The sequence below is a fragment of the Prionailurus viverrinus genome, chromosome B1, assembly GCF_022837055.1.
Source record: "Prionailurus viverrinus isolate Anna chromosome B1, UM_Priviv_1.0, whole genome shotgun sequence".
Taxonomy (NCBI): Eukaryota; Metazoa; Chordata; class Mammalia; order Carnivora; family Felidae; genus Prionailurus; species Prionailurus viverrinus.
In genome coordinates, this window is record NC_062564.1 from 84707427 (window position 1) to 84725147 (window position 17721).

Here is a 17721-nt window from a genome sequence, read left to right on the forward strand (position 1 = left end):
ACATGATTGATTTGATGCTTTAAACTAAGTCAGATAAATGTTCAAAGTAATTATGATTGCTACTGGGCCAAATGTGGCCAGTAATGTGGTCAAATGACTCGTCAAGAATGTCTGTGCAGCAAGTTTTCAGGGGCTGCAAGTGGTTGAAAGGGGGCTATGAAGGCTAAGGGGCTTGCTTGCAGGGCACTTTTCATAAGACTGAGTAACAACCAGTTTTCTGCCTCAAAACCTGGAAGAGCTGATAAAGATCAAACCAGTCCTTGACAACTGACTGTGATTGAAATTCTGAATACTCTGAATACTGATGAAATACAATATAGAAAAGAATTTTTATTTTCAGCATATATCAGTATGGCGTATTTCAGACTTGCCATAATTGGAGCTGCCTTTAAGCCCAATTACAAATGCCCATTTTTTACTCACACAGAAAATCTTTTCTTTCCCGGAGAATCACTCTGCAATATGGATCTCTTTTAAGACCAGGAGTCCCTTGGAGATAGATTTGGCCTCATCTAAGTTAAGATAGCAGCAGAAAACATAGTTTATGAGCTGAACTAACAGAAGGACGCTGAGTCGGGGTTTGTTAAACTAATCGTATGGCTGGCAAAGGATGACATATCAGATGTTTCATTCATTTTAAATACCAAACCATTTCCATAAATCACTTTTATAGCCTTAAATACATTATGTAAGTATAGTAACATTAGATGGTGTGTTTAAATGTGCCAGGCATGTCCGTTTGCTTCTCTGCATACTGTGTTTCTCTTCTTATTTTCCAAAGATGTATTTATCAGATTATTTTTATGGGTCCATATTTTAGTTTTATTCATGTAGTCTTGTTGATTGGTGCTGTTATGTTTATTTGATTCTTCCTTGTACATACACATTCAACTCATGTGAGTATCATAGTGTCTCTCCCTTCCTGCACAAAAAAAAAAAAAAAAGAATCTTCTTTTTTAATACATTTGTCAATGTAGGACAGTAAGAAAATAATACACAGATGCATTTGGGGCTATTTAGCATAAAAACTCCATCTGAAACAGTTGTATTCTATAAAATAATGTGTTGAATTTCAGGATATTTAAGGTTGAGTTTCTTTACTGTGTGAATGCTATACTATTTTCTTTTCTCCCCTGACTCCCCGCCCCCCCCCTCCCTGTTTAACAGCAGACAAACCCAGGGAGCACTGAGTGAATCCGATGATCCTGAAACAGGCTGTCTAACTGATAACAAGCCAACTTCTCGACACTTCTATCCTGTCGCCTTGCTGCTTGTCAGCTCACACCTGTTAGTTGTGTGGCTTATTTTAAGTCTTGCATTACTATTAGCCAAATACCAATAAGTTTTATGTTGTATTCCTTTCTTTTCTACAAATGACAATGGACTTTAAATTATGGGGACAATGCTGTAATATTTCTACATTTTCAGATTCACAGAATTTAAAAAAAATGTTTGAAATGTGTTTTGTTTGTTTTTCCTAAAATCTAAAAAAGAAGTACTATGCATTAAGTGAATTATTTTGCTCTTTTGTTCATGGAAAAGTGTTTCCCACTGTTAACCAACTCAAAAGAATTTTTAAATTTCTGTCTTTGGAGTAAGACAAAGAACAGAATCCTGAAAGCTTGAAGTTCTGCACCTCCTGTTTCTCTTCCCATTCAATTTATTCAAGACAATTAAGAATGAATTTGCACAATGCACTGAAACCCTGAGTCAAGTCTTAGAGATGTGGGAGGTTCGAGACTTTATTTCCACTGTGCTAACATCCTTGTTGCCATCAGCTGACAGAACCTTCTGTTTGATTTCTTAATCTGTTAGTTATGTTGGTTCTTTGCTTCAATTTACCCTTTTCTGTCCAGTAATTTGATGGAGAGAATGGCTATTTATGTTTTGTAATTAAATTAACCTGTTTGTAACTCTTGTTTGGGTTGATTTGGCTCTCGGAGTACTTTTCTATTCTTTTTAACAAGGTCTTGTTTGTGTCTTACACGCCATTTTCAGCCCCTGTGACTTTTGTACTGTCTGTGCACAAGCACCCTTCCTTTATAAAGCAGAGACTTGGACCAGGCTGTTCAGAAAGCCATTTTTCTCTTCGTTGCACAGCTAAAATAATGAAGTAAAATAGAGATGAAATTTTCCTTTGAAATCTATAGGGCCAGACTTAATAAATTAAATGCCTTATTCCTAGAACCTGCATCCTTAGGGCTACATGTAGATCTTAATGTGTTTTAAAGAGACTGACATTAATTTATGGAAAAGTTATAAAAAGGCAGATATATTTATGAAACTAAAGTGAAGCTGTATTGTGGAGCAAATTATATTTAAAGCGTTTATTAAACCTTAAATATCTGTTAAGAGCAAAGAGACTTTAATCATCTCCTTCTGAGGGCAATAATGGTATTGGGCCTGGCCTAGGATTTAATTTTGTAAGATGTATCATCATTTGTGAAAAAAAAAATGTAGAGTTGAATCTTTGTTATTTTTACTTGGACTGTTGCTGCAACTCTGCATTGAACAAATAAAGCATATTTATTTATTCCGTGTTTCATGAAGTTGTACTTTTTCCCCTTTCACCAGAGAAGGATGCCGCATAGAGAATGTTCTGAAGAATATCAAATGCAGAAAGTATGCTTTCAACATGCTACAGCTGCTGGCTTTCCCCAAGTACTACCGACCTCCAGAGGGGACTTATGGAAAAGCTGACACCTAACTTTACCAACATGTAAATAACCAGGAACACAATTACGCTTCAGTCGGATAATCTCCACCTTTCTAAACTGTTTTATTGTCACGAGTTTGTGGAGGGAGCTGATCAGGGATGTTTGCCCAAATCTAGGAATTACTCGAATTAGGTCTTAGCATATTAGTCTGAAAGAAATCCATTAAAAAATCTCCAGGAACATTGTGATTCTAGTTCTCGCTTCTACGCGGTGCCCCTCGCAGGCTGAGGTCAGCTCAGAATGTGTACATTTCATTCACAGTTGTCCCTTAGTGGAAGGCACTGATTCTGAGGAAACGTAGGTTGCTGCAGGAGGAGTACAGGTGACTCATAGAGGGGCGCTTGACCTCCAGAATGAACACAGGAGAGTGTAAAGGAGAGAGGGACTCAGACACGGTATTTCACAGCCTTTCTCACGAGTAACCTTAGAGCCCATTTGTGGTATTTGGAAAATATCTTTCTAGGGAATTAAAATTCGGTAGCATCAACGCATGATGTTGACGGCAGAAGCAGGTTGCCGGTGTGCTTTTTAAAGACTGTGGTCCTCCAGGCGAGACATAACCAGTCCTCCGGAACAGGTAGATGACAGTGTTAGCAACTCAGTGGAGATACTTTTCAATAACATGGTATCTTTTCTAAACTCTGACACAGGTTGTATGGTGATAAAGTTGTATAGTAGAAAAATCCCGTGAGGAACTAAAACTGCAAGAAAACGAAAGCTGATCACCCTGCTGATGTTAAACATGAAAATCCCCGTCAGCCTGAACTTTGTATAGCCAAGTTCATAAAAGTCCAAAAAATATCTTCGTGATGTTTTCCAATAGTCATCTTGCTACAGAATATAGATGGTGGAATCTGCGTTGTCTGGCATAGATTACTACGTGTGAATATACATTTTAAGACATATGCAACCATAGCTAATGATAAACCAAAATAATTATTTCTGTTGACTTCAATTTCCAAATCACACCAGCATAGGTTTTCCAATATTCCAAATTAGAAATTGCTGTAGAGATTATCTTGTATAATGTCATTATAAATGGGTAAATTAAAGCACGAGGAAGATATGCCCCCAATAATCCAGCTAGATAATTTTAGAACCATGATTATAATCTCTTCTTACCTTCCTAGCCTGTGCCATGCTAAAAATGCATGAAAATTATTGGAGAATGCTAGTTAGTTAAACAAAAATTGTCATTTATTGCTGGAATTAAACCTTAGAGTACAACAGTCTGAAAAAATGAAACCTATTTTCTCCAGATGTTGAGTTTATTCTTTCTCCTCACTCATTGGAAGAGTATGACATCCAGAGCACAAATCTACCCTTTGGATATGCCAGAGCCTCATTACATAGACGTCTCTTGGCTGTGACCACATTCAGTGGATAATATTATGGGGCTTTCCATAGCTAGTGTGACAGCTTCTTGGCTAAGATATCTGTTGATTAAGGACTCCAAACAGATCTCTAGGCTCATGTAGGGTTTTCAGATTACTACAAATTTTAGATAACTGTTTTGGGCTTTGAATACTAGAATTATCAATCCATATTTTAGCTAATGATTTGCAGGCATTATATTTGAGACCATTGACAAACAATTCATAGCCGTCTTAATAAAAAGTGGCTGTATACTATAGATCTATTCACAAAGTTTTTGGTGTTCTCCCTTATATTTCATTCTCCCTTTCAATGATTAGACATAACTTTTGAATTGTTCAGTTTAATTTGAAAATGGTAGGATTTGGGGTTATTTTTATTATCCCATTGAATTTAAGGTAAAGAGGTTGGGATGACAGAGGTTTCCTCGAATAACAATGAAGCCTCATTCAGTATGTCAGAGTGATCTGGGTTCCAAAAGACCTTAAGTGAAAATGTATCATCTTATAAACGGTATAATTTTTGTCTGTATTTTTAAAAATGAAAACTCTTGACTCAAATCTGGAAAAAAAAAACTTATTAAATGGAAAGCCAACAGTAGGGTTTTCTATTTGGGGGAAGATATTTCAAAGATTTTTTTTTCTTTTGAAAAGTACTAATATAGAAGTCTTAAAGGCTAGAGTTTACTGTAATACAAATGCTTAGAAGTTTTCATTTATTATTAGCATAGTCATCTGCATTTCCCTATATGAAGCCTGTATTTGTACATACTTTTAAAAGTGGATTTAGGGGCGCCTGGGTGGCTTGGTCGGTTAAGCGTCCAACTTTGGCTCAGGTCATGATCTTACGGTCCGTGAGTTCGAGCCCCGCGTCGGGCTCTGTGCTGACAGCTCAGAGCCTGGAGCCTGCTTCAGATTCTGTGTCTCCCTCTCTCTCTGCCCCTCCCCTGTTCATGCTCTGTCTCTCTCTGTCTCAAAAATAAATAAACGTTAAAAAAATTTTTTTAAAAAGTGGATTTCATCAAGAAAATTCATGTTTTGTATTAACAACAATATTGCTCCTTTCCTGAGAGATATTCTAACTATTCTTAGAAATCCACTTCACTGTTTCTTTTTTCTTAATTTTTTTTTAATGTTTATTTATTTTTGAAGGAGAGAGAGACAGAGCGTGAGCGGGGAAGGGGTAGAAAGGGAGGGAGATGCAGAATCTGAAGCAGGCTCCAGGCTCTGAGCTATCAGTGCAGAGCCGGATGTGGGGCTCGAACTTATGAGCTGCGAGATCATGACCTGAGCCCAAGTTGGGCATTCAACCAACTGAGCCATCCAGGTGCCCCCCACTTCACTATGTCTTAAGTTATTATGGCTTTCTAAATCAAAGAGCAAATGTTAAAAAGTTTTAAAATCTCCTTTGTACAAACACAGCCTAATCATCCTTTTCTCTATTTTTATTTAAAAGATAACACCAGCAGGCCTATTTCAAGAGATCAGATTGACTCAGAAACTGAACCAAGAAAATGACATTTTCAAACAAGATAATTTATTTTTGCTAAAAATATGTTTCCCCTCTAATGATATCAAATGTACATATCAATTCCGTATTAGCTCTTCTGCAGGGTTCTGCAGAAAACATGTTTAAAAACAAGGGAAGGTAAAATCTTGATTATGTTTGACCCGGCTACAAAAAACCCAGAGACTGAAAATGTTCCACAAGACAGCTAAACATAAAAGTTTCAGATATTTGATTGAAGCCAAGCCACACTTGGATGCATTCATTCATTTATTTCTCGTGTGGTTTTTGTTTTTGTTTTTGTTTTTGTTTTTCTTGTTAATATTGTCTCTGACTTTGTCTACACCCTGCCAGAACAATCCTTTGATGTTTGGTGAGTCCAGCCATCCAGCGTCAGAGCAACCATTTGATCCTGCTGACAAATTGTGCTAAAATGCCCACTCACCTAATTAGAGCAGTATGCCATGTGACTAACCTCCAGCTCTTACTTTATCAGACTAACTCCTGTTTTTCTGAAAAACTGTGAAGTCTTCAAAACTAGTATCTGGAGGAAGGATACTTTCCTTTTTTTCCTCCCCCCTCAACTAAATACAGTATTTTTCATAAAATTTCACGATGGAAAAGAAAAAGATTTATATGGAGTACTACCTTTCCTCTCAACAAATCAAGCCCCTCATGTCAACAAGTATGGTACATGCCAAGGAGAAAGGATACCAGTGATGTGCTAGAACTGGCTTCGGCAGACTCATGAGAGTTGATCATTGAATTTTCAAGAATTTTGTAAGCCAGTTGTTAAACACACCGTCATTAAATATTAAATTATCAAAAGCAATTGAATAAATTTTATTAAAAACAAAGATAATAATGAAAACCTACCACTTCATAATTATTTCCCTTCATATTACTCTTTATCTGTGCTTTTGAGGTTATTTATGTCAATTGTACGTACGCAGTGGAAACACTATTATCATGTTCTGTGCATCTCTTCTTGACTCCACACCCAGTAGCATCATGTGGGTAGCTTGAAATTGACCACAGTGGGAGTATGTACACCAAAGAAATTACCAAATGCTACAAACCGGGACCTTTAATTTCTGAAAAGCCAGGTGTTAAACATTTACCAGCACACAACTGAAAGTCACCATCACTTTTTCTCCGGCAAATAACAAATAATTGGAAGCAGTATAAAGTTATTCATATGGTATTAAATTCAACCACTCACCTTCAGATGGCTACAACTTTGTTTTGGTTTTTACCCTTTTTTAAAGATACCTGTTAGACTATAAGTAATATTTGACATTTATATTTTATTTGTAATTAAATTATTTAATCATATAGACACATTCAAAAATGTATCTCTCTTGATGTTCTGCAAGGGAAATCTTAGCAATGCAACTTTAGTGTAAGCAATAACAGCAGCTGAATTCAGGAAAATGTTACCCTAATTATAGCACCACTGAAAATGTGCTTCAGTACAAATTTTTAAGTTTATAATTTTAGCACTTCCTAAAAGCAGGAAAAACAGTAACATATTACTGTGTTCAGATTCTAATAAATGTAGTTTGGTTGAAACCCAAACTGTTAAGCAAATTGAACTCTGGCGGTATGCTAAAACATCGCAGATGTTTTAGATGTTTGCTTTCCAAATACGGTGGCGTATCAATTGTTTAATTCAATATCCAGGGCACCTTTTGTAACCCTTAGGAAATAAGTTAACGTTTATTACGGATTTAAGAAACTGGCCTAAGAAAACCGGTGATCAGCAGTTACAAAAGCCCAGTGAGCATTTTGAACAAAAAGGATCCCTGATAGCTTAAGGCCTTACAAATTATGCACCAAAGAGAATGATCTGTGTAGTTGATTGACAACTTTAGTGTGAATTGACATTCATTTAGCCAGCTGCAATCTGCAAAAGCTGTGCTTTTTTCCCCCATATTTATATTTTATTGCTTTAAACAGAAACTCCCAATATATTATATCCTTTGTTTCTTTGGCAGTTTTAAGTTAGCACTTTCTATCCAAACAGATGCTACCTATAGCAAAACTGTCTTTAAGAACAGAAAATAAAATAAATGTTTAGACAAAAAATCATGGGCCAATTAGGTATAAAGTTAAGGTATGGAAATTTGGATTTTTACTTTCTGAGTCACATGCACATTAATCAGTTTTTCAACTTTATTTCTAAGCAAGTAAAAGAGTCTAAGGCATTTCTGATGTCAAAGAAACAAAGCATATCTGGCTAACAAGGAGGTAGGAAAAAAAAATGTAAGAATATCAGCCAAAAACAATTGTACATGCAATCAGCTGTCCTCAGCTTGAATTCTCATAGATTACATGAATATTTAGAATTATAAACTTAAAAGAGAAAACAAGGCTCACAATAAAGTATATAGTACCCAGAGAGAGTGACTGTCAAGAGAGAGACCTAACACAAGTGATGTTGCCTGATAAACCTTATCTTGTTTATCTTTTAGTGAATAGAATTCTTTAAGATAATGTTGCACTTGCCTACTCATAGTGTAAATATATTCACAGTCTTCCTAAAATCATGGAAATTCTTCTAAGGGCACAATCCAACAGTCCATCTTTAATGATCACGCGGTATGATTTCATTGTCAAGCAGGCATTATTGACTCCCGTATTGATGAGATTACCTTATCATCTATAAGGGTCTTGTGATACTTTCATATCGCTATCAATATTAAAACATATTTCATGTCAAAAAACTGTCAAACTTTTCAAAGGCAGGTTCCATTTTACTGTAAGTAGATGGACATCCCCATTTCCCTGCACAAGTGCTGTCCTTTATACACATATACTTCTCATGTGAATATTTTATTATTTTGTTTAGCCTAACATCTAATTTTCAGATCCTTGTGGTACTTATATGAAATGTTGGCATTTGTTTTCCTTTTATGTTAAATATGTATTCTAGATGAGCCAATAATGTGTGTTCCTAGGAAATGGGGCACAGATAGGTTAGATCGTGTTATATTGGCCTTAGAAGAAATATCATTTTATTTTGTTGTTCTGTGTAAACCATATTCATTGTACACTGTGTGTATATTTTTGTTTAAATAAATGTGATTTTTATTTTTTATGTTTCTGTCTTTTTCTCCCTATCACACATTTTTTTTTCATTTTCATTAGTGTAGCAATGTCTAAAAGTTAATTAAAATAGCAGAAGGGTAGCCTAAACAATATTTCAAAGAGAATAGACTAATTTTCTGCTAGACCACAATTACAGCACTAATTTTACATCAATAGTCAGTTAGTCTCATAATCACTAGCAGCATGCATGTATTATGGTTGCCATTCTGTAGGAGCAAGATCAACCATAATTTAGAAAAGAGTTCAAGAACCAGATGTCAATGCTTCAACACTGGGCAAATCAGTGATCTTTGTAGCCCAGATGATGTTATAGTCACTTGAGTACATGAGATAACTTCTCCTTATAGGCTATTTGGATATGATCATTTATAATTCATTATAGTAGCTGACACTAGAAGGCAAATTCCAAAGTTTTAATTATATCTTGTTGCCAAAAAATTAACCAAATGAGGCCCCTGCTTGCATGTGAAGAAAGACTGAAGTTTTGCCATCTGGAGAATTTCAAGAACATTGCTGATCCTGCAGGAATAAACATTCCTCTTCTGTAATGTCATCATCATTAATATATGTTTGTACTAACATGTGGTTCTACCTCTGAGCAGGAACAATCTGTAGGTAGCCCCATGGTGAAACAATGCGTAATGAATTATAACAAAATGCCACCTGCTGTAAAACCAGAAGAATAGCCTGAATGAAGGAGTAGTGCTCTGCTGTCTTAAACATCCATGCAAAGGTATCTTGGGTGTTGTAAGTGACATTCCCACTCAAAGTCACAATTTGACAAGGGGCTCAGAACATCTGTTCCTGTATTTTGGTATCTCTGAAGAGCAGAATCAGGAGAATGGGTAGATGTACTTGGAGAATGTCAAGTCAGCACCCATTCTAAGTGAAAGTAGCCACATGTCATGATTCTGTGGGCCCATATGGCAACAAATAGTGAGTTCTGTGTTCTCTGAATGGTCCTGATAAATAAAGTTGACTCAGAACAAGCTTTTAAATAAATATTAAGTGAAAAGGGAGAGGATCTTGAAAACATATTTGGGTAGAATACCAGGGATGTGGTGCTCAAATGTTAAGAGCTACCTTCCATTTCCTAATCCGTATGAATTTGTCTGTCACTAGAGCCTTTACTTTCATAATGTAGTAACAGCAACCATGATAATGATCTTGTTGCCTAGTATGATGATCTCTCAGTTTTTAAACCAATTGCCCATAAACCACCACCTCCTTCGTGCTTCGGCCTTGAGTGTGTCATGCTAACACTGTGATTCCATCCTAAATGCTCTTTAGTCTCAATTACTGCTTCTGCATCTCCTGCCTATTTCTTCCATTTAGGAGTTGCCCAAAAGTCTAGACTCGGTATTCTTCTCTGCTCGTTTGATATGCTCTCCTTTGAGGTCTTTATAACTGTTATTCATTTCTAAGGAGAAAACAGCACAGGCTAAAGAATGTGGGCTTTTGAGTCACAGTGTCTGGATGCAAATCTGGCTCCCCCAATTAGATGCAGACATATGTCAAGCTCCTAAGTGCTTCTGTGTCTTCACATTCTGATCTGTAGTATGACTTAGTGCTCCTCAATGAGAAGTTAAGTGTGAAAGTCTACGCCTAGCCCTTTGCCCGCTGCCCAGCATGCCGCATCTCTTCTGTCGCCAGCCGGCACCTCTACCCTCCATAGTTTAGCCCCATCATCTGCAACCACGTGGCTGGCAGACTAAAAACTACATTTTCTCAGCACACTTACAATGGCAATTCAGTATATCACATAGATTCTGCCAGTGAGACCCACCTGCACCATATTTGGAAGGTGGAAGGAAGACAGCAAGGAACGGGAGCTGATTTACCCTTTCTGCACCACTGTGGGCAGGCAGACATATTGCAGTAGCAGCAGTTGGGCTCCCAATTCTAATGCCAGTTCCCCAGCTTGCAAGTAGGGGTGGCTGGGACTTCAGCAGTGCTCACAGCAGCAGCATTTTCCAGACCTGTAGGTGGCAATGCTAATGCCTGATCACTGGATCAGAGGTGCCTGAAGCGAGAAGCCTGACAAGAGTCTACTTCTGACATGAATTTCTTCCAGTCATTCCAATGATCATCTAAACACTGAATTCCCCATATTACATGTATTAGTTATTCTCTGCTAGACATAACTGGACTGGATTCTACTCCCACACTAAACCCTGACTGATTATACCCTCAGTCCTATAGGACATATTCAAAATTTCTTTTTAGTAGTTGTTGCTGATTAACTTATGTATCTTTGATTTTTCAACTGTGCTCCAGTGCCACCATTTCAAGTATCGTCTGGCCATTTTTAATGTATCTGTTTTAGGACATTCACACTTTCATTGGCCTCCTCCCAAGTCACACACAGCCCTCTAAGTTTCCTGTCTGTCAATGGGGTCTATATTCTAGTCACACAAGTTTACAAGCTCAAATCGGCTTTGACTCTTCCATCTCTGTCAACATATAAAACCTTCCATTTGTCACTAGGTCTATAAATTTTACCATTACATCACCTCATATGTGTTACTTCTCTTTTTTACAAACAAAGCTATTTCTTTCATATGCATCTTTTGTCATCCCCATAACTAGATATCTGTCCAAAGTAAATTAATTTCAGTATTCAATGAAATCCACAATTTCTTCTTCTCTGTCAAGGCTTGTTTTCATTCTCTGGCTGTTATGTCCTTCATACATACCCACACTTGGAATCTGCATACACAGTGCACGTCCCTCACACACACATACACACACACACACATAAACTCTCTTCCAGTTTTTATCTGAGCTGTTTTCTTTCTTCCCAAAACTATCCCCAAACTATTCCTTTCCCAAAACTATTGCACCAACTTTAACTCATCTGCTTCTTATTCCAAAGCAATCTTCAAACATAATTCTAAATGGAAGTAGTCTCCACTATTCTAATTTCTCTGTATTATACCTGTATAATTTATTCATTTGTACATTTATTCTTTTATCCATTTAGCAGATGCTTTTGAGTGTCTGTGTTGCTGTTAAAGAAGGGTGTTTGGCAGCAGACGAGAAGCATGGTTTTTCCATTCACAGACCTCGTGGTCCAGTCTAGTGATGGAAGCAGACAAAAGGGAAACCAACTAAAAAACAAGTGATTATTCATTATCACGTTTGATATGAAGTAAATAATGTAAGAGTTTTGCCAGAGAATCATGGTGTAAGTCAGAATGTTTATCTTGCTTTAGATAGAGTGATAATCTCTGGGATAATCTCTGAGAAGACATCACATAGATTAAGCCATAAAGGAAGAGAATCATCCAGGAAAGCAAGGTACAAGCAGAGACGGGGGGGTGGGGAGAAGTAGGGGGCAGTGTGGGGGCCACAGAGTGTAGGGCTGGGGGAGAAATGAGATTAGACTTAGCAAAGGCCTTTTAGACCAGGAAAAGGAATTCAAGCTTTATTTTATGTGCAATTAAAAGCAACTGAAGAAGAAGATAGAAGAAGAAGAAGAGAGGGAGGAGGAGGAGAAGGAAGTGGAGGAAGTGGAGGAGTAGGAGAAAGAGAAAAAGGAGAAGAAGGAGAAAAAGGAGGAGGAGTAAGAGAAGAAGAAGAAAGAGGGGGGCGGGGGGAGGAGAAGAAGAAGAGGAGGAAGAAAAAGAAGGAGGAGGAGGAGGAAGAGAGGAGCAGCAGCAGCAATGACAAGGTTCCAAGCAGAGGAACTAAAGGGACCTAGTTTATATTTTAAAGGATCACTCGAAGTACCATGCAGAGGTTGGATTAAGAAGAATCAAAACTGGAAGCAGTGAGGCAGCTAGAAGGAAATTAATTGCAGGCAGTGAGACGTGGTGTCAGACTGGAGCTGAAATGGTAAAAATGAAGAGAGGCAGAGAGATCCATGTAACATTTGGGAGCTGAGAATGGCAGGACTTGCTGGAGGTTTGGCGGTGGGGGGTGGGGTGAAGAGACCGAGTAATTAAGGTGAGTCTCATTTCTGACTTGAACGACTGAAAAGTGGTGGTAACATACTGAGATGCAGAAAGAGGGGGAATAGGTCTGAGTGGAAACCAAGTCTTAGGCTTTGAACACGGTAGGTTCTGCTGTGTAAGGCATCCAATCCTAGCAGAGATTCAGGTATAGCCATGGAGATGAACGTAGGGTTCAGAGAAGAGTCTGAAGTAGTGGACGCTACTAGACTCTACTAGTCTAGAATTGTGGAAGCTGTCACTCGTGTAAATGAACGCTAGTGCTTAGAAGGGTAGTCGGCACTTGTTGACTGAAAGTGGCAAAAAACTAAGTGAAACAAAAGACAATTTCTTGACTCATAAACTGAAAAAGAGCAGGGGTGGGGCTTTAGGTACATCTGCTGCCTGATGTTTAAATGATAATTTCGATTCTCTGTTTCATTCCCTTTTTCTCTCTGTCTCTGTCTCTGTCTTTTTCTCTCTCTCATTTCTAACTCTCTCTTTCTCTAGTCTCACCCCCATGGACTTTTTCAGAGGAGGAGGCTGTTCTCTCCTCTGTCTTAGCATAATTTTCCAGGAATGCTCTGCCAGTTCCAGGCTTACATGATGTTTTAACATGTCTCATGAAGAAAAAAGAGGTGCTTTCTCTCCCTGCAATCCTATCGATCCCTATCGATCTCTCCAGTCATTGTGTCCTGGGAAGAGACTCTGAGGGGCCAGTATGGGCCACTCTTCCACTTCCATGGCCGATGAAGTGTGGCACTTTGAATGACAACTCACCACATTAAGTGGCATTGGCAAAGAGCAATGCCCAAAAGGAAGAGACATGGGAAGAGAGGACACCCACCTTACCTGGGGAGTCAGAGGGTCGAGGACGAAGCCCGCAACCAGAGCTCTCAGGGCTTGAACATTAAGAGGCTGGGTTATAGGAGAAACAGCTTGCTTTTGATAAGAATTGCTTTACTGTAAAACTGCATTTTATTTGGAGTTAAACTCTAAAGTCACTAGTAAGATAAAAATGAAAAGTAATTTCACTGAAATAAATGTAACTAAGGAAACAACTATAATACTACAGTGAAAGGCAAGACGCTTAATAGTTTCTGGATTTGCCAGTAACCCGGAGTGAATCAGTTCATTGTTATTTTCCATTTTGCCATATGTAAACTGAAGATAGCACAACTCTATGTCTGTCCCTTGTCTGCTTCATGAACAAAGGGTGAATTCACCTGACTGCAAGGATTTCCTGAAACACACATTGCTTCTAGAATATGGTTTTATTTCAGAAGCCCCTGACTTACTCCCAAAGAACATTATGAATTTGAACGGATTTTCTTTTTTTTTTTCATTAATGTTTATTTATTTTGAGAGAGAAAGAGAGAGTGGGGAAGGGACAGAAAGAGAGGGAGAGAGAGGGGGGAAGGAGCAGAGAGGGAGAGAACCCCAAACAGGCTCCAAGTTGTCAGCATAAAGACCGACATAGGGCTTGATGTCACGAACTGACATCATGACCTGATGAGATCATGACCTGAGCCAAAATCAAGGGTCAGAGGCTTAACTGGCTGAACCACTCAGGTGCCCCTGAGCTGATTTTCTTTTTTTGAGAGGAATAAAATAGAGGGCTAAACATTCTCATCATGTACATGGCATTTTGGAAAACAAAAAACTATAGGAAGAGGAAAAAGGTCAGTGGTGGCAAATAATTGTATGTGAGAAAAGAGTTTGACTCCAAAGGTATAGCACAAAAAAATTTTTGGAGGTGATGAACTACACTATATCTTGATTTGGGTAGTATATAAAATACTCCATGTATTTGTCAAAATCCATAATCGGAATGAAATGAGTGAATTTCACCATGTGTCAGGTTTTTTTAGATTATATGCCAATTTTTTAATTAAAAATTTAAAATACAAAATGATAACATGCCAAGTAAAACCACAAAGAGACACCACCACATACCCACTGGAATGGTCAAAATTGAAACAACTTACTATATCAAGTGTTGACAAGGATGTAGATAAATCTCAAAGTAATTATGTTGAGTGAAAAAAGTCAAACAAAATAAGACCATATACTGTATGATTATATTTATATAAATTCTAGAAAATACAATCTAACCTATAGTGATATAAATAAATCAGTGTTTGCCTGAAGATGAAGCTTGGCTGGAGAAATGAATTATACAAGGGCATCGAAGGGGGACCTGAGTAGCTCAGTCGGTTAAGCATCCGACTTTGGCTCAAGTCATGATCTCGCGGTTTGTGAGTTTGAGCCCTGTGTTGGGCTCTGTGCTGACAGCTCAGAGCCTGGCTCCTGCTTCAGATTCTGTGTCTCCCTCTCTCTCTCTCTCTCTCTCTGTCCCTCCCCCCACACTCTGGACTCTTTCAAAAATACTCAGAATCGCACTCTGTCTCTGTCTCTCTTTCAAAAATAAATAAACATTAAAAAAAAAATTTTTAAATAAAAGGGCACTGAAAACCTTTTGGGGGTGACAAATTACCTTAATTGTGCTCATGGATTCATGATATAGATCAGTAAATAGAGGTCAGGATACTTGACCAAAATATCACAAGAAAAGACAATCCCTGGCCAATGATCATTATCAACATAAATATAAATATCTGCAGAGAATTTCAGCAACTGAATCAATTAGGCTATTTGAAAAAAAAAAAAAAATGTACCACAAACAAGCTGAGTTTATTCCAGGAATGCAAGAAACCTAATTTTTAGGTCTCAATCAATATAATTAACTACACTTAAAGAATAAAAGAGTAAAATCATATGGTTTCTCAACGGATGCCAAAAAAGTAGAGAGCAAAACTCAAACAAAAGTGGAAAGGAACTTCTTTCAGCTGATAAAGAACTTGAAAACTTAGAGCATATTGAATGGTGAAATATTCCCATTAGGCATCTGGAAAAGATGTTCTCTCTCTCCATTTTGGAATCGTATTGGAGGTCCTAACCATATGAATTCTAAGAAATGAAGCATTATACAATTATATGATTTGAATGTGGAATTTTCTTGATTAGAAATTAAATATTAGAATTAAGAAATGAATTTAACTAGTCATTGAACATAAGTGAAACATAAATAAATCAATTAGATTTCCATATATTAGTAGATGAAAAATTATAAAATGTAATTTTTTAAAATACAAAATTTTCAGTTGCATAAAAGCATCAAACACGATAGAATCATTTTAACAAAAGATGCACAAGACTTCAATGCTATAGATTCAAAGCAATACCAAGCAGGTGTTTTGGTGAAAATTGGCAAGTTGATTCTAAACTTTACATGGAAATGCAAAGAGTACTAAGAAACCAGGGCAAATTTTAATAAATTGAACAAATCTGTTGCACACACACAATGAAATGCAAAGATTTAATATCTTAAGGTAATTCAGTATTAATGCAAATTTAGATGAACAGAACAATGGTATGGAGTTGAAAATCCAAAAACTATGCTACATCTATTTAGTTACCTGACTTTCAGCAAATGTGGCAGGTACAGAGCAGTAGGGGAAAGATGGTATATTTATTCAATGCCACTAGGGAATTGGATATCCATCAATGGATCCCTGCCTTACCCCACTTAAAAAAAAAAATCAGGGGCGCCTGGGTGGCGCAGTCGGTTAAGCGTCCGACTTCAGCCAGGTCACGATCTCGCGGTCCGTGAGTTCGAGCCCCGCGTCAGGCTTTGGGCTGATGGCTCAGAGCCTGGAGCCTGTTTCCGATTCTGTGTCTCCCTCTCTCTCTGCCCCTCCCCCGTTCATGCTCTGTCTCTCTCTGTCCCAAATAAATAAAAGTTGAAAAAAAATTAAAAAAAATCAATTCCAGGAAGATTTCTTAAACCTTAATGTGATATACAAGGAATTAACCCATCTATATAATCATAAAGACCATCTTTATACCAGCAGTAACTAAAGATTTCTCAAACAGGACACAATAGGTCTAATCATCAAAGAAAACACTGATGGATTTGTCTGCATCAAAATGAAGAACTTCTGTCGTAAAGAGAACATAAAAGCACTGATCATAGAACAAAATGTTAATAAATGGCAATTATTTCAAAAGGAACTTCTATTCAACAAACAACATCATTAAAAGAATTTTTAAAAAAGAAGAATAATTAAAAAATGGGAATAGGTATTTACAATATTTATAACCAGAAAAGTACTTGTGCCCAGAATATATAAATAACTCTTACAAATCATTAAAAGAAAATATATCAGGTAATCCAATTAGGGCTCAAAAGACTTGAAACAGGCACTTTTCAAAAGAAGATATCCAAAAGTATGTACAATACCTATCCTCCTTAGTCACTTGGCAAATGCAAATTAAAACCGCATTGGGAAACCATATACACTTAGTTAACATTGAAAAACTTGACAAGTCAAATATTGGTAATGAAAAAGAAATAGCTGGAAATCTCACACACTAGTAGTAGAAAATATAAATGACTATACTGCCAGATATGGGCAGTATCTACTAAGCTGAACACACACATACCCCATAACCAGGCATTCTACTTTTAGGCAGTGACATATCAAGGATAGGAAGGTGGGAACATTCTTCCTTGGCCGAAGAAAATTAGAGTGTGTCTTATCTGCAGAGAATTTCACAACAAAAACAACTAAAAAAGAAATGAAAAGATGGTCTGATATTTGTTATAACTCTGCCTCAGAAGTTCTCAACAATGTCAATGGGCAAATACTCTTCCCTAAAATGACTTGTCTGGATTTACGTTCTAAACAATTGACACAGGTAATATTGATAATTTAAATATTGTTAATTTTTGTAATATTGTCAGCATCAAATTAGCTGTTCTATTACATATCCTTTAATAAACTTGGTGTGTTATATAAAAGTTAATTCAGAGAACTCCCAATTATATAATTGGTCTCTGACAAATTTGGATTCAGTTACATGTGTTCATCTTATAAGTTCCTTTCAGTTCAGAATTGTTAACATTCATGTCTCCAACTCTTGTTATACTACATGTTCCTGCACAAAAGTATTAGGTCAAAACAAGCAACAATCGTGTAGTGATTGTAAAGACAAAATCAAAACTTGAGTCATCTCAA

General features: G+C 37.2%; 1 protein-coding gene across 3 annotated transcripts in view; it reads left to right on the plus strand.

Annotated features, from left to right (window-relative positions):
• INPP4B (inositol polyphosphate-4-phosphatase type II B) overlaps positions 1-8697 on the plus strand; it is a 403509-nt gene extending 394812 nt beyond the window's left edge. Inside the window, exons 25-26 of one of the 3 annotated variants that reach the window (XM_047855552.1) lie at positions 2575-2719; positions 5547-8697. In XM_047855552.1, coding sequence (XP_047711508.1) covers positions 2575-2707 — 133 coding nt within the window. In that variant the 3' untranslated portion in view covers positions 2708-2719; positions 5547-8697. Of the gene's footprint in view, positions 1-1170; positions 2534-2574; positions 2720-5546 lie in introns of those variants that run through there. The other 2 variants (XM_047855554.1, XM_047855553.1) reach the window with 2 other exon arrangements.
• Positions 8698-17721: the final 9024 nt, after the last annotated feature.